Below are 21,788 nucleotides of genomic sequence, written 5' to 3' on the forward strand. Positions count from 1 at the left end.
GAGACAAACTATTCATCAAAAATCATAAATTCTAGCTATAAAAACCTTATTAAAGTCAAATCCATTGTCTTCCTGGTGGAGAGACGCATTATTCCAAACATCAAGCACACAACAGTTTCACATGTAAAATCTTGGGTTCTAAATAAATGATGATAACATCAGATGGTGTTCTTTTTAATATCCTGGTGCTTCATACCTGTCACTAAATTGAATTGAAACTGCACGACCAATAAAGTTTTTTAAATGAACCTATTTTTTCAGTTTATCTTGTCATTCAGTTGTCTGCCCCGGCGTCCTGTGTATACTAGTATATCAATGCAAAATAAGTATGTGTGCTTCTTGAAGTACGTGACTTCGTGTCAGTTTATTAATGTAAATGAGATGGTTTACAGAAGTTTGAGACGTTGAACATGATGGTGACGTCGTAGCACGACCCCGACGTCGGGTTTCCTGGCTCCCAGACCAATCTCTTTTAACGTGTTCCGTACAGTTTGACCGGAAGTCCAGGCGCCATGGCTGCCATGTTCTCACCCGTGACAGTACGATCACGCAACTGTAGTACCTGGATGTACCGATCTTCGGCCGCCATGGTAACTCGAGGTCTGCTTCTACGGGGATGGTAATTTGTTATACCTGTTTGGTTGCAGCGAGCTGCAAGGCATATCTTGCTCAGACTTTCATTCAGACGCCTGGCAATAGAAGATTGGTAATCTTCAGCATGCATTCTTTCAATGGCGAAGTTCGCAGTGTCAAGATGTGACGTAGTGTTTTGCCCTTGAAACTCCTTCAAAACGAATGCTAATTTCTCAAAGTAATCTGGATTTTCATTGCCAGAGAGTGAATGCTTTTTGATGAACAATTTGACTGGAAGGTGATTTCTGTTGCGTTGTGGCGATGCCTTTCTAATCCCTGTAACAAAATCAACATTTTCATAAAACTTGTGCAATTGTGTAAAATGATGTAAAATCAATTTTGACGATTGTTTAGGTAATTAGTAGATTTTTAAAATTAAAACTCTCTCTCTCTCTCTCTCACACACACACACACACAGAGAGAGAGAGAGAGAGAGAGAGAGAGAGGACCCACTGATAAGTTAATAAGAAAATCTAACATGCTCTTTAACCTTGTGAGTGAGTGAGTTTGGTTTTACGCTGCAGTCAGCAATATTCCAGCTCTATAGCGGCGATATATGGAGAGGCTCTGTGGATGAAGAACTTCTTTTATTCTAAGCTAGTTTCATACTAGTTCGCAGCAATCTGTATGGAAACATCGAAACATCGCAACATCTCAATAAATAAGTTGTTGATGTGAAAAGCCAATCCACATATTTCTCTCCAAGTTCTGAACAATGCAAGTCAAAGACGTTATGTGGCGGCGGCCTGTAAATAATCGAGTCTGGACCAGATAACCCAGTGATCAACATCATGAGCATCGATCTATGTCATTGGAAACTGATGACATGTGACAGTCAAGTCAACGAGATCATGTCATGTCCCAATTGCGTAGATCAATGTGCATGCTAAACACTTGCCATGGATTGTCTGGTCCAGATTTGATTATTTACAGACTTCCACCATGTAGCTGAATATCGATGGGTGTGGCGTCAAACAACAAACAACAAAACTGTAAGTGTTCCCATCCACACGGATGATGCTGACTGTTACCATCACTACTACTATTTACTTTCGCCTTCACCAACTCCATATCAGGGATGGCGCCCGATATTGTTTTGCAATGAAGTGAGTGAGTGAATTATTTTTACACCGCCTTTTAGCAATATTCTGGCAATATCACGGTGAAGAAACGAAAAAGAGGGATTCAAACAAGTGGGGAAACGAGCCCGGGTGACTTGCGTGACGAGCGAACGCATTAACCACTAGGCTACCTCACCATCATGCAATGAAAGGGAAAATTTATATACGAACAGTAAATAAACTTTACAACACATTCATTGTAGACAAACGTCTAGCAAAAAACAAAAACAAAAAACAATACGCAAGTACTTAAACATGTCATTTATTGACATTACGATTTCTGAATTAAAGAAATTCCACTTCCTAATATCCCGCCTACTCTGTAGGTAAACACGTCATTTGTGATAAACCCTGGTGATGTCATACGTAGGTCACATTGTTACACATGTTTAGTATATTCATTGTTGCGATATTTGTGAATGGAAATACACGCGATGAGTCTATCCAGTGCGCATCATATTAATTTCTACACAATTTCACTGTCGATATCCTTTAATCTTTAACTGAACAGGCGATCAGAGAGAAATAATTGGCACCAATTACGTCCTAACATACACACAATACAATTTATGTAGTTGAAATGTGAAAGTGTGAAATATCTGTTAAAATAAGTTCGACTTAAGAACAGTTCCAGTGGTGGGGAAATACGTGAAAAACTGAGGAGAGATTAGTGCAGAATTAGCACTGTGGATTTTTTCAAAGTCAAAAGCGGCTTGTTTGGAACAGACCATGGCTTTATACAAAATAGTGTGCGGTGACATTGTACAATACAAAGCACCATTTAAATGCCCATTTTTAAATGAGACTTAGCTTCATTATAAACGATTGTTGACATAAAATATAATAACTTCCATACTGAGACTATTGAGGATGCACCTACCATGGAGTCTCGCTGTCACTATAAAAAAACAAGTATGAGGGGTCGTCTCAAAAGCAAAACAAGCGCCAGCTGTCGCAGACCAAGGTTGAGGTCGGACTGGAGAATAGAGATATCAGCTAAGATGTGATAATCCTTCATGGGAATTAAACTAGGGAAATACACGGTATCTCATAACAATTTACAAATAATATCCAGTCCTGTCGATCTTCGATTGGTCATGTCACCTATATATTTTAAGACATTTAGTGCTGTGGTTATCAGCTATCACACTGTTTTACATATTTCTACATACACTTTTCAAAAAAGATACCTGTCATGTTAACAGATGAGGCCTACTCAGCACACACGAAAAAACAGAAAACATCTTTGAGATGAACCCTTGTGCAGCAAATGCATTTCATGCCAAGTGACTCGATGGTCCGTCGTCATACCTGGTTGAGCGAACGAACTGCCATCTTTAGTCTGATCTATTGTTTTCATCAGCCATTCGTATTTTGTCGAAGTTCTATCCGATTTTACGACTAAACGTGCTGTTTTGGATATCCTCGTACGCATTCCACTGAATTCCCAGTTTGGACGAAGTGGGTTATTTTCAATACTTGCATACTTTGTTCAAAACGTTATATTTTGTGTTTAAATGAGTCTACACGTATCGTGACATATAATTCGACATATTTTAATATTTGAATTTTTGCTCCAAACTCATATTTTAGTATTCACAAATACCTGTGTCTGTCTTAGCTTAAAGTTACAGATTTGTCCAGAGTTTGGCACGTGCGAAAACAAAATCGGAGACAATATTCACATTTGGTCAAAGCTGATGCAACTTAGAGAGTGTCATAAAGGGACATAATCGTTTTATAAGACTGAGCTCCATAGACATTCTGTGTTTGAATGAGACACACTCTGAACACAAACATTCAAATATCTTCAGGTGTCGGTCGCACCTCACGAAACTAACATCGCGATATACGATGTACGGAGTGGAATGTGTCATAGTTGTTGGGGGTCATGACATGATGACGTCAGATGTTTGTGACGTCACAGCATTGTCTTCCTGGCATTTGTTGGGGTCAGTCGTGTTTAGGAAGCTCTATCACATTTTTGTAATGGGATGCAAGCAGACAAAGACGCGGTCCCTCAACCAGACGTCGGCTACAGAAGCTCTGGAGGGCAAGACCAACTGCCATCGAGAGCTGCACTTCGCCAAAAGTCAGCCCACTTCTCGCATGTCCGGTGAGGAGATATTAAATCAGCTTCGAGAGGAAGGGATCGTCCCCGACCGCCACCGTTCAGGTGGCGTGGCCTTTTCAGTTGCTATGGATGGCGGTGCCGGCACTCGAGGGAAACCACCCAGACGCCTGGAACGCATGCCTGTCAAAGGCCTTTACACCTCAGAAGAGCGCCAGATAATTGCTGATGTCGTTCGTTTTGACAGGTGGGTACTTATGCTTATTTCTAAACTGTCAATGAGTGAGTTTGGTTCTACTCCGCTTTTAGCAATAGTCCAGCAATACCACGGCAGGGGGAGACCGGAAATGGACTTCACACATTATACCCATGTGGGGAATCGAACCTCCTGGGTCTTCGGCGAGGCCAGTGAACGCCTTAACCACTCATTTTCTATAGATCAAATCCTCGGTTTGAACCCAATCATTTGAAACTTTCATGTACCAGTTTAAGGTGCGCATCACTGTCCTCGGCAGGTTTGTGGAACAAGTACAAAAGCGAGCCCTTGACAGAGATATCAAACGGAAGACAGTGCTTCTTGAGAAGGAGAGGCAAAATCTGATGAAGAAGATGAGGGCCCGTCAGAAACTATGCGAGCGAGAAAAACGTCTGAAACAATTCGCGGAGGAGAAGGTATCAAGGGAAGAGAAGAAGGCGGCCAAGAAGAAGGCCAAGGCTGCAAGGAAGAATGATGAGACCGAAATAAAGAATTCCTCTCTCAAGAAGTAGAAGAAGAATGAGGAAGAAACCGGTGTGGGGACAGGTGCCTCTGTCATGATCAGGGCCCGATGTATAAACAATTCTCCATCGCTGATGTTACCATGCTTTATTTTTAGAAAGAAAACACGAATAACAATGTTTTTTACGTTCATGTATAAATATACAAATATGTTATAAAAAATTGAAACACATACACCGAAGCCTAACAAATATTTTCTGATATTTCATCATTATAACCACTGTCACACTTGTGATTAAAGGGTGGGGCCTTTGTAAAGAGAAGGAGCACAACGACCCTTGTGTCATGGTTATCAGTTGAATGTTAAATTATCAAACTGATAAAAATAATGACTAAAAATCTGTTTTCTAAAAAGTCAAATTCATTGTATTCTCGGTCGAGACAGGCATAAATCTAAATGATTAAGCGTACAGGTTCTTAGGTTCAAAATAACACTGAGATGTGATAACGTTAGTCTGATCAGTTGGTGGTCTTGTTAATATGCCAATGCTTCATAAGTGTTTTATTGAAACTTTAAGACCAATAAAGGTTTTTTAATGAATCCCTTTTCAATTTATCTTGTCATTCAGTTCTCTGCTCTGGCTCCCGTATATATATATATATATATATATATCAATCCAAATATATTGGACAAAATAAGTTAGGGATATTGATGTTTTTATGACTGATATTTTATCAGTATGTCAATGAAGAAATACATCATTATTCATAATTTCAAAATTTAGAAACATCCCTAAATATTTTTGTCCAGTATAGATATCTGTGCCTCTGGAAGTACATGAGTTTATGTACTTTCGTTTAAGTAAGTAAAAGCTGATTTACAAACGTTCATTTACAGACAGACAGAGACACCTTATCAGCAATATTACTGGCCTGCAGTACAGAGGTGTTTGATATATTGAAAGTGATTTGTAATGGACACTCAATTTTAACCTCAGAGACGATTACATGGCGAAGATATATGTTAACATATATTATGACTTTAGCGCTTCACAGATATATTTCGCTAGCAATGACATTAATTTCACTGTCTGAATTGTAAGACTGGCGGTTTTAACAAAGTTGCTTAATATACTGACATCTTAACTGTTGACACAAAGGGCATATCAAGACAGAATGGAACCCGTCATCTACACCATTGTTCACAGCAGGGCATGCTTTTGTTTCAACGTCTACCAGCTTCTATATGTAGAGAATGAGAGGATGTTCGAAATCCTGAAAGTGCACATCTATTTCTCTAGTTTAAAACTTTTGTATTGATTATCCTCCAGACCTCATTTCAATTTACAATCCTCAATAGATTCCCTCACATTCTGGTACCAAGTTGAATTTAAATGTGAACGAGGAGGAAGGTGTTTCGCGGTGCAGACCACGCTCCTTGTCATTTCAGTGATTACTGATTAGTTTTAAACCGTTTATAGCAAAATACCTGCAATATCAAGGCGAGGATGACCAGAAATGGACTTCACACATTGTACTCATGTGAGGAATCGAACCCGGTCTTGGGCATTACGAGCGAACGTTCAAACCACCAGACTCCCCTCTATCGTCACTTGACCCTACCATCAACGGATCGTGGGAAGTAAAGTGTTGTAACTCCATACAGGCGACTGTTACTTTTCAAACGACTCCACTGATCTTCGACTAGATTAAGTTATAGCTGGACTGAGTGACTGATGACATGTCGATACATCACATACAAGTCACAACACATGTGTCAACAAATGTTCCCAGTTACACTACACAAACAGAAGCTTTGTGATCCGCGTGGTTTTCTGTTAAGTAAAAAGCTCCTTTTCATTATATTTTATGATCATTTCTATTAACAGTTTTTTTGTGGGTTTTTTTCTGCAAAATATGGTCATTTCACAGACTAGATGTAAGTCTAGCAATGGGAGTACATATAGATATATAGATATACACACATCATCTTGCCATAAAAGGCGACTATGCTTGTCGTAAGAGGCGACTAACGGGATCGGGTGGTCAGGCTCGCTGACTTGGTTGACACATGTCATCGGTTCCCAATTGCGCAGATCGATGCTCATGTTGTTGATCACTGGATTGTCTGGTCCAGACTCGATTATTTACAGACCGCCGCCATATAGCTGTAATATTGCTGAGTGCGGCGTAAAACTAAACTCACTCACTCACTCACACATCATCTGTGTGTGCAGATACAACCGTCGGTAGCTCACTATTGCACATATTGTTTTCAAATGCTACCAAGAGCTAATCCCACTTGATAACAAACCAGCACAATATCTTCTCCCCTGCCCTTTCTGCAGAGTAAGAGCACTCTAAACCTTCAGGAATCTGCAGCGCCTGTTTCAGTGGGGTGAAAGGCGACTAACGGTTTCGAATGGTCAGAATCGTAACCAGTGTTTTTCAACAACACACTAATCAACATTAATGAACATATATATTCGTGTGGTGACTTTGTCCTTTAATGATAGTTGTAATGCTATTAGCCCTTGGAAACCGTGGACTCAGCCCTGGCTCAGAAGATACAAGGCACGGAGTTCGAGTGTAAAAATATAACTGGTCAGGGACATTTACTTATGGATGATGAGGAGGTGCTGGGGCCCAGACAGTGTGTCGTTTTAATAAACATAACAAAATGAGGTTTACTTTTCTTTGCACTATCCACATTCATATGTCTAGCGTTGCCTAAAGAGATATTCAAAGTCTAGCGAAAAATGAGCACACGAGATCAGACTTCTAGAGGACCTCATCTGACACTACAATTGCCTTTCTACGGTATCTGGGATATCACTGGCTGTGAACACCATCTGCAACTCATTCTTACACTTCAAAATGTATGGGGAAAGTTATACTCTCCTCGCTACTCGGAACATTCTGACCAGCAAAATACACACCCTTACAATAAAATGACAAATTGCCGTTTTCTAAAAATAGATAAAGTCATACGGAAGTCCCAGTGATCATGAACGCGTCAATGGATATCGAATAAGGAAGGTTCCATCAAATTAGCCTTATATTTTAGGCTGTGCTTTGACTCATCCTTCACATCTTGCTGTGTTTATAAGACAACGGAGTTAGGTAGAGTGTCCCCTGTAGTCACTAAACGCAAAAAAATATAAGGGTAACGCTATTTTTCAGGGCATTATCATTTGCAGAAGCCCGTGGTCTTTCATTAACTGCCCGACGGAGGCTGAAAAATAGCGTTACCGTTATTATAGCTAAAATGAATAGAATTTTTAATAAAATAAGAATAAAAACAGTGGCATCGGTTTAGGAGCATTTACTGCCAACAAAACGACAGAGGTCACTGACACACATTTTGCAAATGTAGACACGTCATAGAACACAGATGACGTCACTGTTGAAAGTGACGACATTCGACCTTGACCTTTGCTCATACTACCAGCCGTCATTGTTTTCAGTGATCAACAACGTTAGACTTCAAGTCGATATTTTCATTGCTGTATGCTTTCATTTAGGGTACAATTGTTATGACTGGCACAGGCAGGAAAGTGCATAATGGCACAGGCACATGTGACGAATGTGAGTCGTAGGTGATTGAACTTCAACAGCTGAGCTACTCATGATGTCACCTAACAACGCGCTTGATAATGGCCCGTCGTCAAGCATTTGGGGGGGCGTTATCAAGTTACAGTTGACCGCTCATTTCTGATTACGTGCGGTCGTTTTAATGATAATTCTATCCATTTTAGCTATAACGTTTATGATATACTACTCATGTACATTACTATTAATGTGTGTGTGTGTGTAAGTGGGGTGGGGGGTGGGTGGGGGGGTGGGGTTATAACTCAAAGAAACACACTCTGAATCAGGAAAGACTAATCATTCACACAAGGAAAATGTTAATTGGAACAAAGTTTTCACTTATGAATGATGATGATGATGATGATGATGGTGGTGGTGGTGGTGGTGACACTCTATTTGCTTCATTTCGATTGGGAGATCGCAGCAAAATGTTTTGCACATATTTTATGCAATGCTGATAAGGACTGGGCACATGTAACTAATTACTGCTCGCTCCCATCAGAAACATGAACAATAATGAATGGACATAATGAATGGACATGATAATATGTAAGACATATTATTCATTAATAGAAGCGCTTACTTCGTACAATGTATCTATGCACACGGCTAAAGATATTTTCATTAACAGTGATTGGTAGAGGGCTGCCGTAAAGAATGGTATCAGTGTCGAAGTGAACATTTGATAGTTCAAACTCTTGTTTCAGATCAAAATGGCAGCTGACAAATTTTGGACATTTTAAATAGAACTGGTTAGCATCATCCACCGGAGCACCACAATTGCAAACTTTACTCTCTGACAAATTAATACGAAAAGGATCTGCTTGTCATGAACTACACGAACGTCTTAACTTTATAGTATATTTATTTGTCTTTCTTTCACCAAATGGAAGATATTTAGGAAATTTGTCCTTTTTTCAGATGACTTTGATATAAACAATGATAATGAATTTGTACATTTTGTTGTAGAGGAGAGAGCATTCCTACGGAAGCGCTGAAGGGACATGAGTATGAGAATTTTTTTAATATATATTTCGTGCGCACGAGATACTAAAATGTGCGCACGATATAATATAGCGTGCGCATGATTTACGAAAGCGTGCGCACGATATGATAAAGCGTGCGCACGATATAATAAAGCGTGCGCACTATATAACATAGCGTGCGCACAAAATGAAAGGAGACACGTATTTTTAAATGTTAAATCGTGCGCACGAGATACTATAGCGTGCGCACGGTATAGTATAGTGTGCGCACGATTTAACAAAACGTGCGCACGATTTAACAAAGCGTGCGCACACTATATCAAATCGTGCGCACGCTATGTAAAATCGTGCGCACACTATACTATACCGTGCGCACGCTATAGTATCTCGTGCGCACGATTTAACATTTAAAAATACGTGTCTCCTTTCATTTTGTGCGCACGCTATGTTATATAGTGCGCACGCTTTATCATATCGTGCGCACGCTTTGGTATATCGTGCGCACGCTATATTATATCGTGCGCACGTTTTCGTATAACGTGCGCACGCTTTCGTAAATCGTGCGCACGCTATATTATATCGTGCGCACATTTTAGTATCTCGTGCGCACGAAATATATATTAAAAAAATTCTCATACTCATGTCCCTTCAGCGCTTCCGTACATTCCATAAACGTACAGAATCATACATAAATGACTTTTGGAGAATTCAGGTGTAAAATTTAGGTACAGCCAATGCGATTTTTAACGAAAGTTGTATCCAGAAATAGTTTCAGTGAAAGGTGGAAGTAAATCTATCCGGTAATTCGGGGTTCAATACCCACTCCCACACCCCTTTTTGAAAATGACTAAAGACCACGGTGAAGTTAACGTTTTGCATTGTCGGAGGTAGGGGTGGGGTCGTTAGGAGGTGGGAACCACACCCACCTCCAACACCTTTCAAATTTCGGAAAGAGTACCTTCCGTTGCGCCATATTCTTTCTCTCGCAGACCATATAACAGAGGTAACACTAAGTGGTTCAACCCGATATGCTGTCCTTAATTGAGGGTGTTTTAGTACTGTAGTATTTGTTGTGGTAGGTTTTTGTGAATAATTCAATTAAATGTCAGTTCATAAATATTATTTGGGATGGGGGAACGGAGGAACTCTTACCCAAAGGTCCTGGGTCCGTCTGTTGAGAGGTACATGCAAATATGCATTCACGCTCTACAGAACAATAAAGATGGCTAGATCTAGTGAGAAATGTGTCAACCTGTACTTCATTAACTGGACACAAACATATAGCTTGTCATGTTCACTTCCTTTGAAAATGTTTTACCTTGTTGTCATGATACACTTTACATTCTTCGGAATGTGTCTGCCACTTCTAGTGAAGGTTTAGGGGTATCACTAACTCATCATTAGCCGTATCAGCATGACAGACAACATAACGTTCCATCAACTATTCTATTGCTTTCACGTAAGTTATTGATCTCGGCCGTTATTTTGTCCCATATCCGCTTCTTTTTGTCATTAGGAATGGAGTCAGTTTGCTGTATAACACACCGATGTGACCTTCAACTAGGTCCGTTAGAAGTTGCATTTCACAACTTTCAATGTTTTTACTACGATTTCTACAGCCATGATGCAGACGACACATTGGTGTTTACCAACAATGCATCATGAATAATAATTAGGGGATTCCCCTAAGTTAATGGTGGTTTAATGACGAGACTGCGTGAGAGAGTTTAGTTTTACGCCGCACTTAGCAATATTCCAGTTATATTGCGAGGGTCTGGAAATAATCGAGTCTGGACCAGACAATCCAGTGATCAACAACATGAGCATCGATCTGCGCAATTGGGAACCGATGACATGTGTCAACCAAGTCAGCGGGTCTGACCACCCAATCCCGTTAGTCACCTCCTACGACAAGCACAGTCACCTTTTATGGCAAGTATGGGTTGCTGAAGGTCTATTCTACGCCGGGACCTTTACGGGTGTAATGACGAGACCTTCATTAGAGACATACTTAGTTAATGGGTGTTTTAATAAAGGTTTACACAGCTGTGTTTAAACACTTCATTAACTACTTAAACATTAAGAATTTAATCAACGATTAGTGTTTAATTGATGATTACATAATTACACATCGATACAACCGGGTCCTGAAGCGAAGAAGCCAGTTTCAGAGTGGGACGGTGGGATTTCGCATGGGAAAGTGGTGTGTGGTAACGCTGAAGTCATGGGTTCGATTCTCACATTGTTTCAGAGTGATGTCACCGTCGATAAAATTTGAGCGAGTGGGTGATAAGTGAGTGAGTGAATTTGATTTTGCGAAACGGGCATCACGCATGTGAAAGGTCAAACCCAGAGCACCGCCCAATACAACTTTTGAAGCCAGAGTGTATTGTGGACACTATCACCAGAACGTTTCGCTTGTCTTCTCTGTCATCTTAGCGATGTGTAGGCTATCATAATTGCTTACACGGAGCAGCACAGTTGATTGGTTGTTTGAATGGATGGTTGTTAACGCCGCGCGTATTCCAGCTAAATGGTGGTGATCTGTAAATCATCGGGCGTGGACCAGACAATCACGTGATCAACAGCACGAGCATCGATCTATGTAAATGGGATACGATCTCATGTGTCAACGAAGTCAGCGCGCCTGATCACCCGATCCCGCCAGTCGCCTCTTACGACAAGCATGGATAACTGAAGGCCAATTCTTACCCGCATGTTTCCGGGTGAGCAACACAGACATGTATCGATAACAATTATCAGCTCCAAACATACCCTGACCAAGGCATATATTATACTCGTTTTCTAATGATATGTAACCTGGACCTGTTCCCCGTCACATGCAGGTTCCCGATTTAAAGAACCAGCAATCCAGATTTCGCTTCTCATTGTCTTGACATGCAGCTGTGTGCTGATAAAACGTCTCTTTTATTTACCAATATAAATAAAGTGCATAGAACCTCTCTTACAACTTTCGTTATGGCTGTGCAGTGTATTTTTCACAATAAACCGCTGGACATAAGAAATTAGAACTTGAGTTTAACCAGAATATCACAAATATTTTGAAAACTCAAACCAAATCTCGATAAAGTTAAAATCATAGCTACGATACCCGTACTAAATACGTCGCTATAGTATCAACATTCTTTGCTTCAGTGATAGTCAATAACAAACATATAAGTATACTTTCCTATGCCCGACAGTTTTCATGTGTGTATCTGTGTACGACATGGATGAGCCCTCCTATCAACCAAGCTACTTCTGGTACATAGAGTTTTCAACAGAAAACCCACGAAGTGGATATAGTCACAATGATGTAATTTTATTACTTCGAAAGACATCACATATGTAGTGTACAAATACAATGCAAAATATGACACTTCAAACACAAATGACAGCTTCAAAAGCAAAGCCACTGAACTGTTTAGGAATACATATTAGTTATGTACAAAGAAACGAAGACTAATTAACTACACCGTACATTATATACATGTAGTTAATTACTTTCATGTATGTGACTGAATTATGTACAAGTCATACCAGTAAATATGTTCACTTTCACAGAGACTTGATGTGAAAGCAGACTCCACTTGATAACATGTTAAACAAATTCAAACTGGTGTAAACAATTCCTGAGATCAGACAGACATTATGATTAGATCAACTACAATACGTACATGTTACGCATCAATTTCACAGCACCGCTTATAGAACATATGACGTTTTCTTCGATAGTCAAGACGCATCTCTTGCCGAAAATCTGAGTGAGTATATAAATATACATACTTGCATGCGACTTGGTACATGTGGGAGAGACTTCCTCAGCACATCGAATATCGAGTTCTTTATCGTCATGAACGTTATCGATTTCAACGACATCTCAAATCACTCCCAAATCACTGGAATAGTTTTTTCTTCCTCCTCCGTAAATACCTCAGACCTGAATGGCGCCTGAATGGTCATCTCACCCTCTGAATTCAGGACACTCGTTAACATAGACTGGTCCACTTTGTCTGGGAGACGAATGCGCTTTCGCAGTGTCTCGGTCTCGCTGTACCCGTCACACTTGTTCTCGCGCTCGGCTTCAACAATGACGTCACCATTTCCTACAACTACCCGGATGTCTTCTGGTTTGTAGTTGGACAGGTCGAAGTGAATTTCGAAATCTTGTGATGTGACGACGGGAAGATTTTCTTCAGCCTTGACTTGCATACTCCCGGTATCGTCCTCTCCACGTGACATCAGTGAAGATACTTCTTCGTCCTCGTCCACATATCGGACTGTCGTCTGCTCAGGTGGAGTACTGTCACCTGTCGTTTGCTCCTCAATGTCACTAGGGTCATGACTAAGGGACGGCTTCTCGTCATACTTCAACATTAGGCAGGTATCTTCCTCCTGTCCTTTCTCTTTCTGTCCTTCTTCCTCGACATCTGTGTGCTTGTCGACGGGGCGAGTTGTCGTTTTGTTGTCCTCATCCGGGCGAGGGTCAACTCTGTCTGTGGTCGTCTGTTCAGCAGGTTGTTCCTCTTTCTCAGGACTCCCATCGGACACATCCTTCTTCTCCTTCCTCTCAACAACAGGAAGACCAAACACGGCGGATAAGAGGTTTTTCATGCCTTCTTCCATTTCCATTCCACCGTCGCCTTCATCATCATCTTTGCCACTTGTCCTGGCTGGGTCAGGTGTCGCCTTCTCCTCTTTGTGTTCAGCTTTCTTCTCATCCTCTTGCCTCTCTGGTTTGTCCTCCACACTGTCGTTTGTGGATGCAGGGATCTCGAGGATAACTTTCCCGTCAATATATCGGCAGGTAACTCCCGTCTTGTCAACACCTGGTGGAAGTGGCAGTCTTCTTGTGACCCGGAAGGAGTTGCCGGGGTCATCATGTCGGCCACACACAATTATGGCGTTATCTGTGACTTTCACTTTTATTTCCTCTGCAGAAAAACCGTGGAAATCGAGGCTTGCAATCAAAGGCTCCGGCTGTCGTTTCTGCTCAGGGCATTCCCCTTTCTGTGCCCCTAGACGCATGACGCGTTGACATTTTTCGGTGTCATATGGGCGTCTACCGTAACAACTTTCCGACTTGGGGTTGTTGTGCGACATCACGACGACAGGACGGAGGATGTCACGTAGAAAGCCGATATTATCCAATGGCTGCTGCTGATAATACGGGCTTCTCTGCCAACACCAGGGTCCTGAATATCCCGCCCGGTCTCTCAACATGTCCGCAGGTACGATATGGAACAAAGCCATCGTCTTTCCCTCTTCTCGTCAAAGATGTCGCTGAAGTAGTTCAATGTGTATGGCAAAGTTACCTTAGAGCACTAAGCTGTCGATGCTTCGGCGGTTAGTTGTTCAACTAGGTAGGCTATAGCTGACCAGTCACAAGTATATGGCCCAGTTCAATTGTATATAAGCTAAACGCTCTCGCTACCTCGGCGATCTGTTGTCAGTCGAGTTCAGTGTTGACGCTGAATGCTGGAATGACAACCAGTTAGATCTCTCTGCCTTATATACAACTACACAATACACCTACAACGTCGCCGATTCTTCCAGCAAACGCAACGAGAAAGTAACAGATAATTCGAGAACTGGGATGGCAACATGCTTCTGTTTACGGATGTGACGAAACAGCGCTAGTGCGCAATCGCAAAGCTCAAAATAGCACGGTAGGCGGAGCTCATCGTGTGAATGGCGCTTCAGGAATGTTCGAGATTTCGCTGGCTGTTGACAGGCTAGCTCCGTCTTATCAGCCAGTCGTTTATTATGTTTTCACGGTGTTTATAGTGTCTCTAGCGCCGACTGAGTAAAATGACATGTATGCAACACTTGAGGGACGTTTAATTTGCAACAAACAACAATATACAGGGAATTAATACCAAATTCAGACTCACAGCAATAATAAATTACGTACATACACAGCGACAATATCTGTGTTCTATACATATAACTGTATAATCAATGTATTCACTCACAGAGAGTAATGAAACAAGTAATAGTTTTGGAGGGTTTGTTTTTTGGTTTTGGTTTCGTTTTTGTTTTTCTTTTTTTTGTTCTTTGTTTTTCTTTTTATTTATTTATTTATTTTATTTTATGTTATTTTTATTTTTTATTTTTTTATTATTATTATATTTTTTTTGTGGGGGGGGCGGTGTTGTTTGTTTGTTTGGGATTTTTATGTGTGTGTGTGTGTGTGTGTGTGTGTGTGTACGTGGGTATGAAATACATTCTGCAGTTGGAATACGTCATGCATAAGTGTAGACTTATCGATCGACCATTTTCTATTTTGGGGAGTAATTGCTAGAAGCGTCCCTAAGCAATCGCTGATCCCTGATATACACTTCCATTTGAAATCGTTTGAAATTATTCAAAATTAGTCTGAGATTGTTATCTAACCTTATAATATATGCCAGAAAAGTAGACTGGCACAGCGATAGTTATATGTTTTATCAACCACTGCCCTTGTTCTTTGGCAGCCACATACTTAACTCAGATACATAACGGGGAAAGAGTATAACAGATTTTGTGGCAAATCAGAACCGAACTGTCCCCTATCTGTCGGAGGAGCTGTATTAACGGAGTGGAACGTAGTTTCAATCTATGGCACTCCTAGAGTGCAAATGATTCACGTAATGTAGCAACGGGCCTTATTTATTCCACAGGATACAAAAAGTGCGTTTTACAACGACCAGTCTCCTATACATGATTTTCAGTGGTTATTCTGAACCTCACAATGGAATTCCAAATCAAAAGCCAAGTTAAACCAAACTCTGGTATTAGGAGATAAGCATCATGTGTTGGCCATTTTCCGGGTGTTATTGAGTATTTGAAGCCCGGGAATACAATGGAGCCGACGGCGTCAGCCGGAGGTTTCAAATGAAATATAACTTCTATTTGCCATATGATTGTCTTCTGATCGCAGGTGAAATATCAATAACATAGTTTAAATAACATTGACTTTATGCCAAAAACGTATTAACAAATCTTTGTACTTCGGGTCGTTAGTATAACAGTATACATTGAAACGCCCGTATCAATGTCAGTACTCTGTTGCAATATAATCAACTTCCAAAAGTGATATTCTTTATTGCTCGACCATTGTGTATTCAGGGTGATGGTGTTCCTTCAACATTTTCGGGGAAAAACTGCTAAAAACTCAATTTACTTCAAAAGTTGGAGAGAAGTAGGAAATGGCCCCCCTTAACAACTTTTCTCCTAAAGACCGTTGCCAAAAGTATTCGGACACTTGACGTAATTTGCATGTTACATGTTATTTCAAAGTAGCATGAATAACAAGAAGTGAGTTTAGGGTGGATCTTTGTAAAATTTTACTGGCAAATTGGTAATCATCTCTGCTCAGCTCTCATAATTTCAGTTCAATTTTCCGACGACCATTTAACTAATGACATCACATAATTATATCAACTTACATGTGATTCCACAATGCACAATCCCATGGGCCGCCATGTTAAAGGAGTTCACGGCACTGTAAAAATGTTGATTAAACTGTCGCCATTCCATAAATAAGCAACGGAAAAATAAACAGAAATTATGTGAGTGTAGTTAACATTATTCCCCACAAATGTGCAAAATTTGACTAATTACATTAATGAAAATTATTTATGCTATACTAAATTTAACACGTAAGTCTATGGAAATTACGTCACGTGTCCGAATACCTTTTGCATGGGTCTGTACATTGTATTTGCTATTTTTTCTCCGATCCCAGCAAATAGACTATACCCGGCAACATAGTTTTGGTATTTTTGTTTACACATATTTTATACCTACATTCTTTTTGTATACGTTTTTTTCACACTTAATTCAAAGGCATGCGTTAAAACGTCAGCGGTTCAGTAGTAACTGTTGTATTTGGTATAGGGTTTATATACTGGCTTTTTTCATCTCGCCAACCAGTTGACAGGCCCAGAGATGAAAAGAAAAACGTGTTATGTCACCATAAGTGTGAGGTCACTTGTCCATTGTGACTACATAACATTGTGACATCATAATTGACGTCACGTTACACTGAACGGATAATATGGCCGCGCCCATGAGACATCCTCGGCACTGGACAAATCTACTCAGATGCTCCGTGTGTTTTTCGTACTTCCATGAACCTGTGACACTGTTCTGTGGACACACCTACTGCAAAGGGTAAGATATCACAACATTTAGTGGGAACTAACACTGGTACATTTATGTGCATTCGAATTTAGATTATTTACGACCGTTGTTTTTCGGTTCTTTCGGGGTTGTTTTTTACCTTGGAGTTTGGTTTGCAGGATCTGTCTGCTTATTTTATGTTTTGTTGAATATCTATGAAAATAAGAGTATGCCTATTTCAGAGCAGCCTGAAGTCAGCGGGGATTTTTTTTCGAATGATGAAACACATGCGAGCAGCGGATTCTTCATTCAAAGGTTACACAGAAACTCATGTAATAACACAACAGAGACGGATACAGCATTTTGAAGAATGGGTTTGCACACTCTTGTGAAAGAGGGAGCGCACGCTTCATTTTCTCAATGGTCATTTGAAAAACTTTCAGGACAAATAGGGGAGGTGGTGCGCTCCCCTCGATCCGCCTATGCACAACAGGTGTGCCAATGTGCAAGTGCGCAAATCCTGTGGTAACAATGACGTTATATATCAGATTCTGATTGTGATATAACACGAACTAAAGTATGTAAATTCCTTATGAGTTTGAATCTTTTTCAGCTCTGTACACAAAAGTGTTGACTACTGCTAAGATTAGGACTGGAAATGATTTCGAAAGTGAATTCAGCGATCCCTAGTACCTCATTGCCTCGTAACCTCTATTGGGAATAAAGTGTGAGGGGTAGACTGCACTTTACGTGTCCCCGGAAGTTAGGGTTAGGGTTAGGTTGCAGATTAGGGGTTAGGGTTAGGGTTAACTGCCAAATTCAGGGACCCGTAAAGTGCAGGAATCCCCTTTTGGGTAGACTGCACCCAACGAAGAGTACTATTTTTTTTTAAGAATCAATAACTACATCTGCGGAATTCGAAAGGCACACATTGTTTTGTACTGATGTATCTACTATTCAGATGTATGCGGCGGATGGCAGAGACAATGGAAGAAAACCACCCCGATGTCCCCCAGCATCGACTGCGCATGTGGTGTCCAACTTGCAGACATGGGGTGCCCGCACGGATGTTCCTGAGGAACGACGCCAACATTTCGTTTGTTTTACAAGATCTAGTTGAAGGGTGGCGAGCAGAGAGGAGCAACGTACGTCTGTAACGTGGTCACACCCCGCTATACAGCTGAAATACTGCTGGAAGCGTCGTTAAACAAATATCTCTCACTCTCACTCTCACTCTCACTCTCACTCACGGCAGTTTATGTGCTTTAAGTTGCTTTTATATGTAGCCACGACGGTTCACTCCCACTAACCAAAACGGTCTTGTTAAAACAACATTGCAATGTGGCTTGGTGAGCCAGGTAATAAGCAGAAGTCGCAGAGATTCACCCTCACTTAGCCAGAGTCTAACCTCAAAGAATATTCAAATAATACCATATCAGTGTACATGTATCCACAGATGAACTGTAGGGTTACACAGCATAGAGAAAATGACCAGTCTTCTTATATGCGAGCGAAGTTACCAAAGGTTGGCAACGTACTTTCCTCGATTTGGTTCGAAAAATAGTTTCATGTCAAAATAAAACATCGCCATCATCAAAGGTATACATTAATTTCTTCACTGGGTTGTGCACTCACATTCCCAACCCCACGTTGAACAATTCCTCACGTGAAATATGTTTTATTCGAAATTTATGAACAACTCGTGGTATATCAGACCGTTCTTCACCTCCATTCCCCCTTCCAGCTTCCGGTTCAACGAAGTTAAGGAGGGTATTATTCCATATGGAATACTTACAGTTACCTCCCCTGCTTCATTCGCCCATTACGCCAGAAGTGTTTTCTGTTTTTTATCAATATTATGAATTCTAAGAGTAGAGGCGACAGATAAGGCAAATTCACTCCAACAGGTTCATGATAAAATTAGGTAGTGTGGTATTTTTTTTTAATTTCTGCTTATTCTTGTTCCGTCAATCCGTTCAGCCGGAATCTGGTAGGGGTAATGGAGGCGAAGAACGATCTGAATACCACGAGTGGCGCCTAAAATGTTGAATAAAACATATTTAATTATAAAACATGGGATAGGAAATCTGAGAACACAACCAAGTGAGGAAATGTGAGTGCACCTTTGATGGTTGCGATATTTTATTTTGATATGAAAAACATTTTTAGTTACGAAGCGAGGGTAGTACGTTGCCAACCTTTTCGCTCGCAAATAAGAAGACTTGTCATATTCTCTATGCTGCGCAACCCGATTTGTGCTACATTTTGCCTGTGACAAATCTAAAAAATCTCACCAACTGAATATTTTGTTGAAACAAGCTATGGCTCTTCTAGACTAAGAGTTATCAAAACACTAACCCCAGTCAGCCCAATCCCACTCTGGCTATGTGAGAGACCAGTTTTGTCAGAATCTGGCTGTGAGGACAGCCACAATAACCATTCCAAGGCCATGCCTCTTGTTGTATCCCCATTGTAACAGTTGCTAAGGCAGCCTGTGTTTCCCATCTCCAAGGAGCCCTGAATTTTCACTCCAACGTGAAATAATAAAACGTTTCTTCTCTCAAATCTTCCCGCCGCTGCAGAAAATTATGTCCTGGTGGAAAATAAATGACATCTAAGGCACGCACGCTCCTAAAGAACAAGGTCAGCTTGATCTCTCTCCAAATGCAGTTATTTGAAGAAATTGTTTTAGAAATAAAGAGAGCCTATATACATTCAAAATTACCTTAAAGACTAGTTCCAAGCATTTCAAAATTAAGGTTTTGTAGGATATGCTTCCATAGAGGAAATCATTGTTTATTTTCATCCTTTTATTTCGCCCGCCCGCTCTCTCGCTGACTGATTTTAGAGATGATAAACACATGCAAACATATTGCCAGCAACTACTCAATCTTTGTTGCTGTTGAACGATCAGAGGCATCAGATGCTGACAGAAGTCTTTGCTTTAGGCATATACTCACTCAACTTATCATTGGGCCAAAATATATTCCTTGATACGTTTTTATTGAATGGGTGTTTTTGGCTTAACACCCACCATACGTGTTTACAATCCTGATGAGCGGGACTATCACAGCGTTGTGAATTGTAGCACCTCTCAAGATTGTGCTATCCTTGCCCCAGTAGCATTAAGAGTGAGTGAGTATGGTTTTACGCCCCTTGTTGCAATCTTTCAGCAATATCATCATGGGGGGCCCCGGAACTGGTCCTCATACACTATGCCCATGCTGGGATTCGAACCCGGGTGATGTGCAAACGCTTTAACCACCAGGCTATCCCACCGCTCCAGAAGTATAAGACTGCTCCTGTTTAAGTCAGCCGTGAAATAGTAAGTGATATTCACATGCTCACATTTTTCAAAGATATTGAAATTGTTTCCTGGGATATATCACATTTAAGACGGCATAGGTGATTTTTAGCGACCCTTTCATATAACTTTCTCTTTACTTGTTTGTTTTTTGTTTTTCACAGCTTGTCGTAAGAGGTGACTAACGGGATCGGGTGGTCAGGCTCGCTGACTTGGTTGGCACATGTCATCGATTCCCAATTGCGCAGATCGATGTTCATGCTGTTGATCACTGGTTTGTCTGGTCCAGACTCGATTATTTCAAGACCGCCGCCATATAACTGGAATATTGCTGAGTGCTTCGTAAAACTAAACTCACTAACTCCTGTGGGATTTGTTTTGGTGGATCATAGAGGTTGACTATTCCCTAGCATTCACGTTATATATTCACCACACACTAGTATGCAGCTTGAAATCCTCGGTCGTACCTCAACTGCGTAGACCGATGCTCATGATGTTAATCACTAGATTGCCTGGTCCAGACATGATTATTTAGAGATCGCCATGATCATCAACAGTCTTTTTTCGCCGTTACAGATTGCCACATCCGGGCAAGTGCTGGTCCATTCGACGTCAACCCAAACCGACAACTCTTCAGGGAGGCAACACCGAAAGTCCGATCTGGTCAGTACAGGCGAAAGCTACCTGAAGCTCCGGTCAGACATTCAGTACCTTCAAGCGGCCATCTTGTCCGGAGACTCGGACCAGTCATGTGGGGATACGAACGACAACCAGCGAGTCCACGCGCGAAACAGCACCAGCGAATCCAATCTGGAGGGCATTCAAGAATTTGATGACCTTGAAGACGAACCATACGATGACCCTCCTGAAACTGAAGGTGAAGATCATGACGCGGGTCAAGAGGTACGGGTTGAAAGACGTCGACTGCAGTGGTCCCCGAGCAAGACGTTGATGGTTTTTGTGTGGGTTACGTACACTATTATTATTACGATGGTAGCAGTGAACTTCCTGCCTTACATGATATTGTACTCGGTGTTGTTCGTTGTAATAATTTACACAGACAGGTTACCCAATAGATATGACCTGTAGAGGCATGTGCCTGTTTCTTCAGAACATGTAGACAATTATCAAGAACACAGTGAGTGAGTGAATAGGGTTGCACGCCACTTGCAGCAATATTCCAGCGATATCACGGTGGGTGACACCCTAAGCAGGCTTCACACATGGTACCCAAAGTGTATTATATCTTTAAATGTTG

General features: G+C 41.0%; 3 protein-coding genes across 3 annotated transcripts; 2 read left to right on the forward strand and 1 right to left on the reverse strand.

Moving 5' to 3' along the window:
• Positions 1-3,743: 3,743 nt before the first annotated feature.
• On the forward strand, positions 3,744-4,593 carry LOC137295591 (uncharacterized). Its single transcript, XM_067827015.1, has 2 exons — positions 3,744-4,072; positions 4,341-4,593. Exons 1-2 carry the CDS (start codon positions 3,744-3,746, stop codon positions 4,591-4,593), a joined length of 582 nt encoding a protein of 193 aa, XP_067683116.1.
• Positions 4,594-12,429: 7,836 nt separating this feature from the next.
• Positions 12,430-14,739, reverse strand: LOC137296555 (neurofilament medium polypeptide-like). Its single transcript, XM_067828361.1, has one exon. It carries the CDS (start codon positions 14,371-14,373, stop codon positions 13,006-13,008), a length of 1,368 nt encoding a protein of 455 aa, XP_067684462.1. The 5' UTR covers positions 14,374-14,739; the 3' UTR covers positions 12,430-13,005.
• A 2,422-nt stretch (positions 14,740-17,161) lies between these two features.
• On the forward strand, positions 17,162-21,619 carry LOC137295594 (uncharacterized). The gene is made up of 3 exons (XM_067827018.1): positions 17,162-17,277; positions 18,188-18,371; positions 21,107-21,619. Exons 1-3 carry the CDS (start codon positions 17,162-17,164, stop codon positions 21,617-21,619), a joined length of 813 nt encoding a protein of 270 aa, XP_067683119.1.
• Positions 21,620-21,788: the final 169 nt, after the last annotated feature.

Source organism: Haliotis asinina, chromosome 9 (assembly GCF_037392515.1).
Source record: "Haliotis asinina isolate JCU_RB_2024 chromosome 9, JCU_Hal_asi_v2, whole genome shotgun sequence".
NCBI classification, from domain to species: Eukaryota; Metazoa; Mollusca; class Gastropoda; order Lepetellida; family Haliotidae; genus Haliotis; species Haliotis asinina.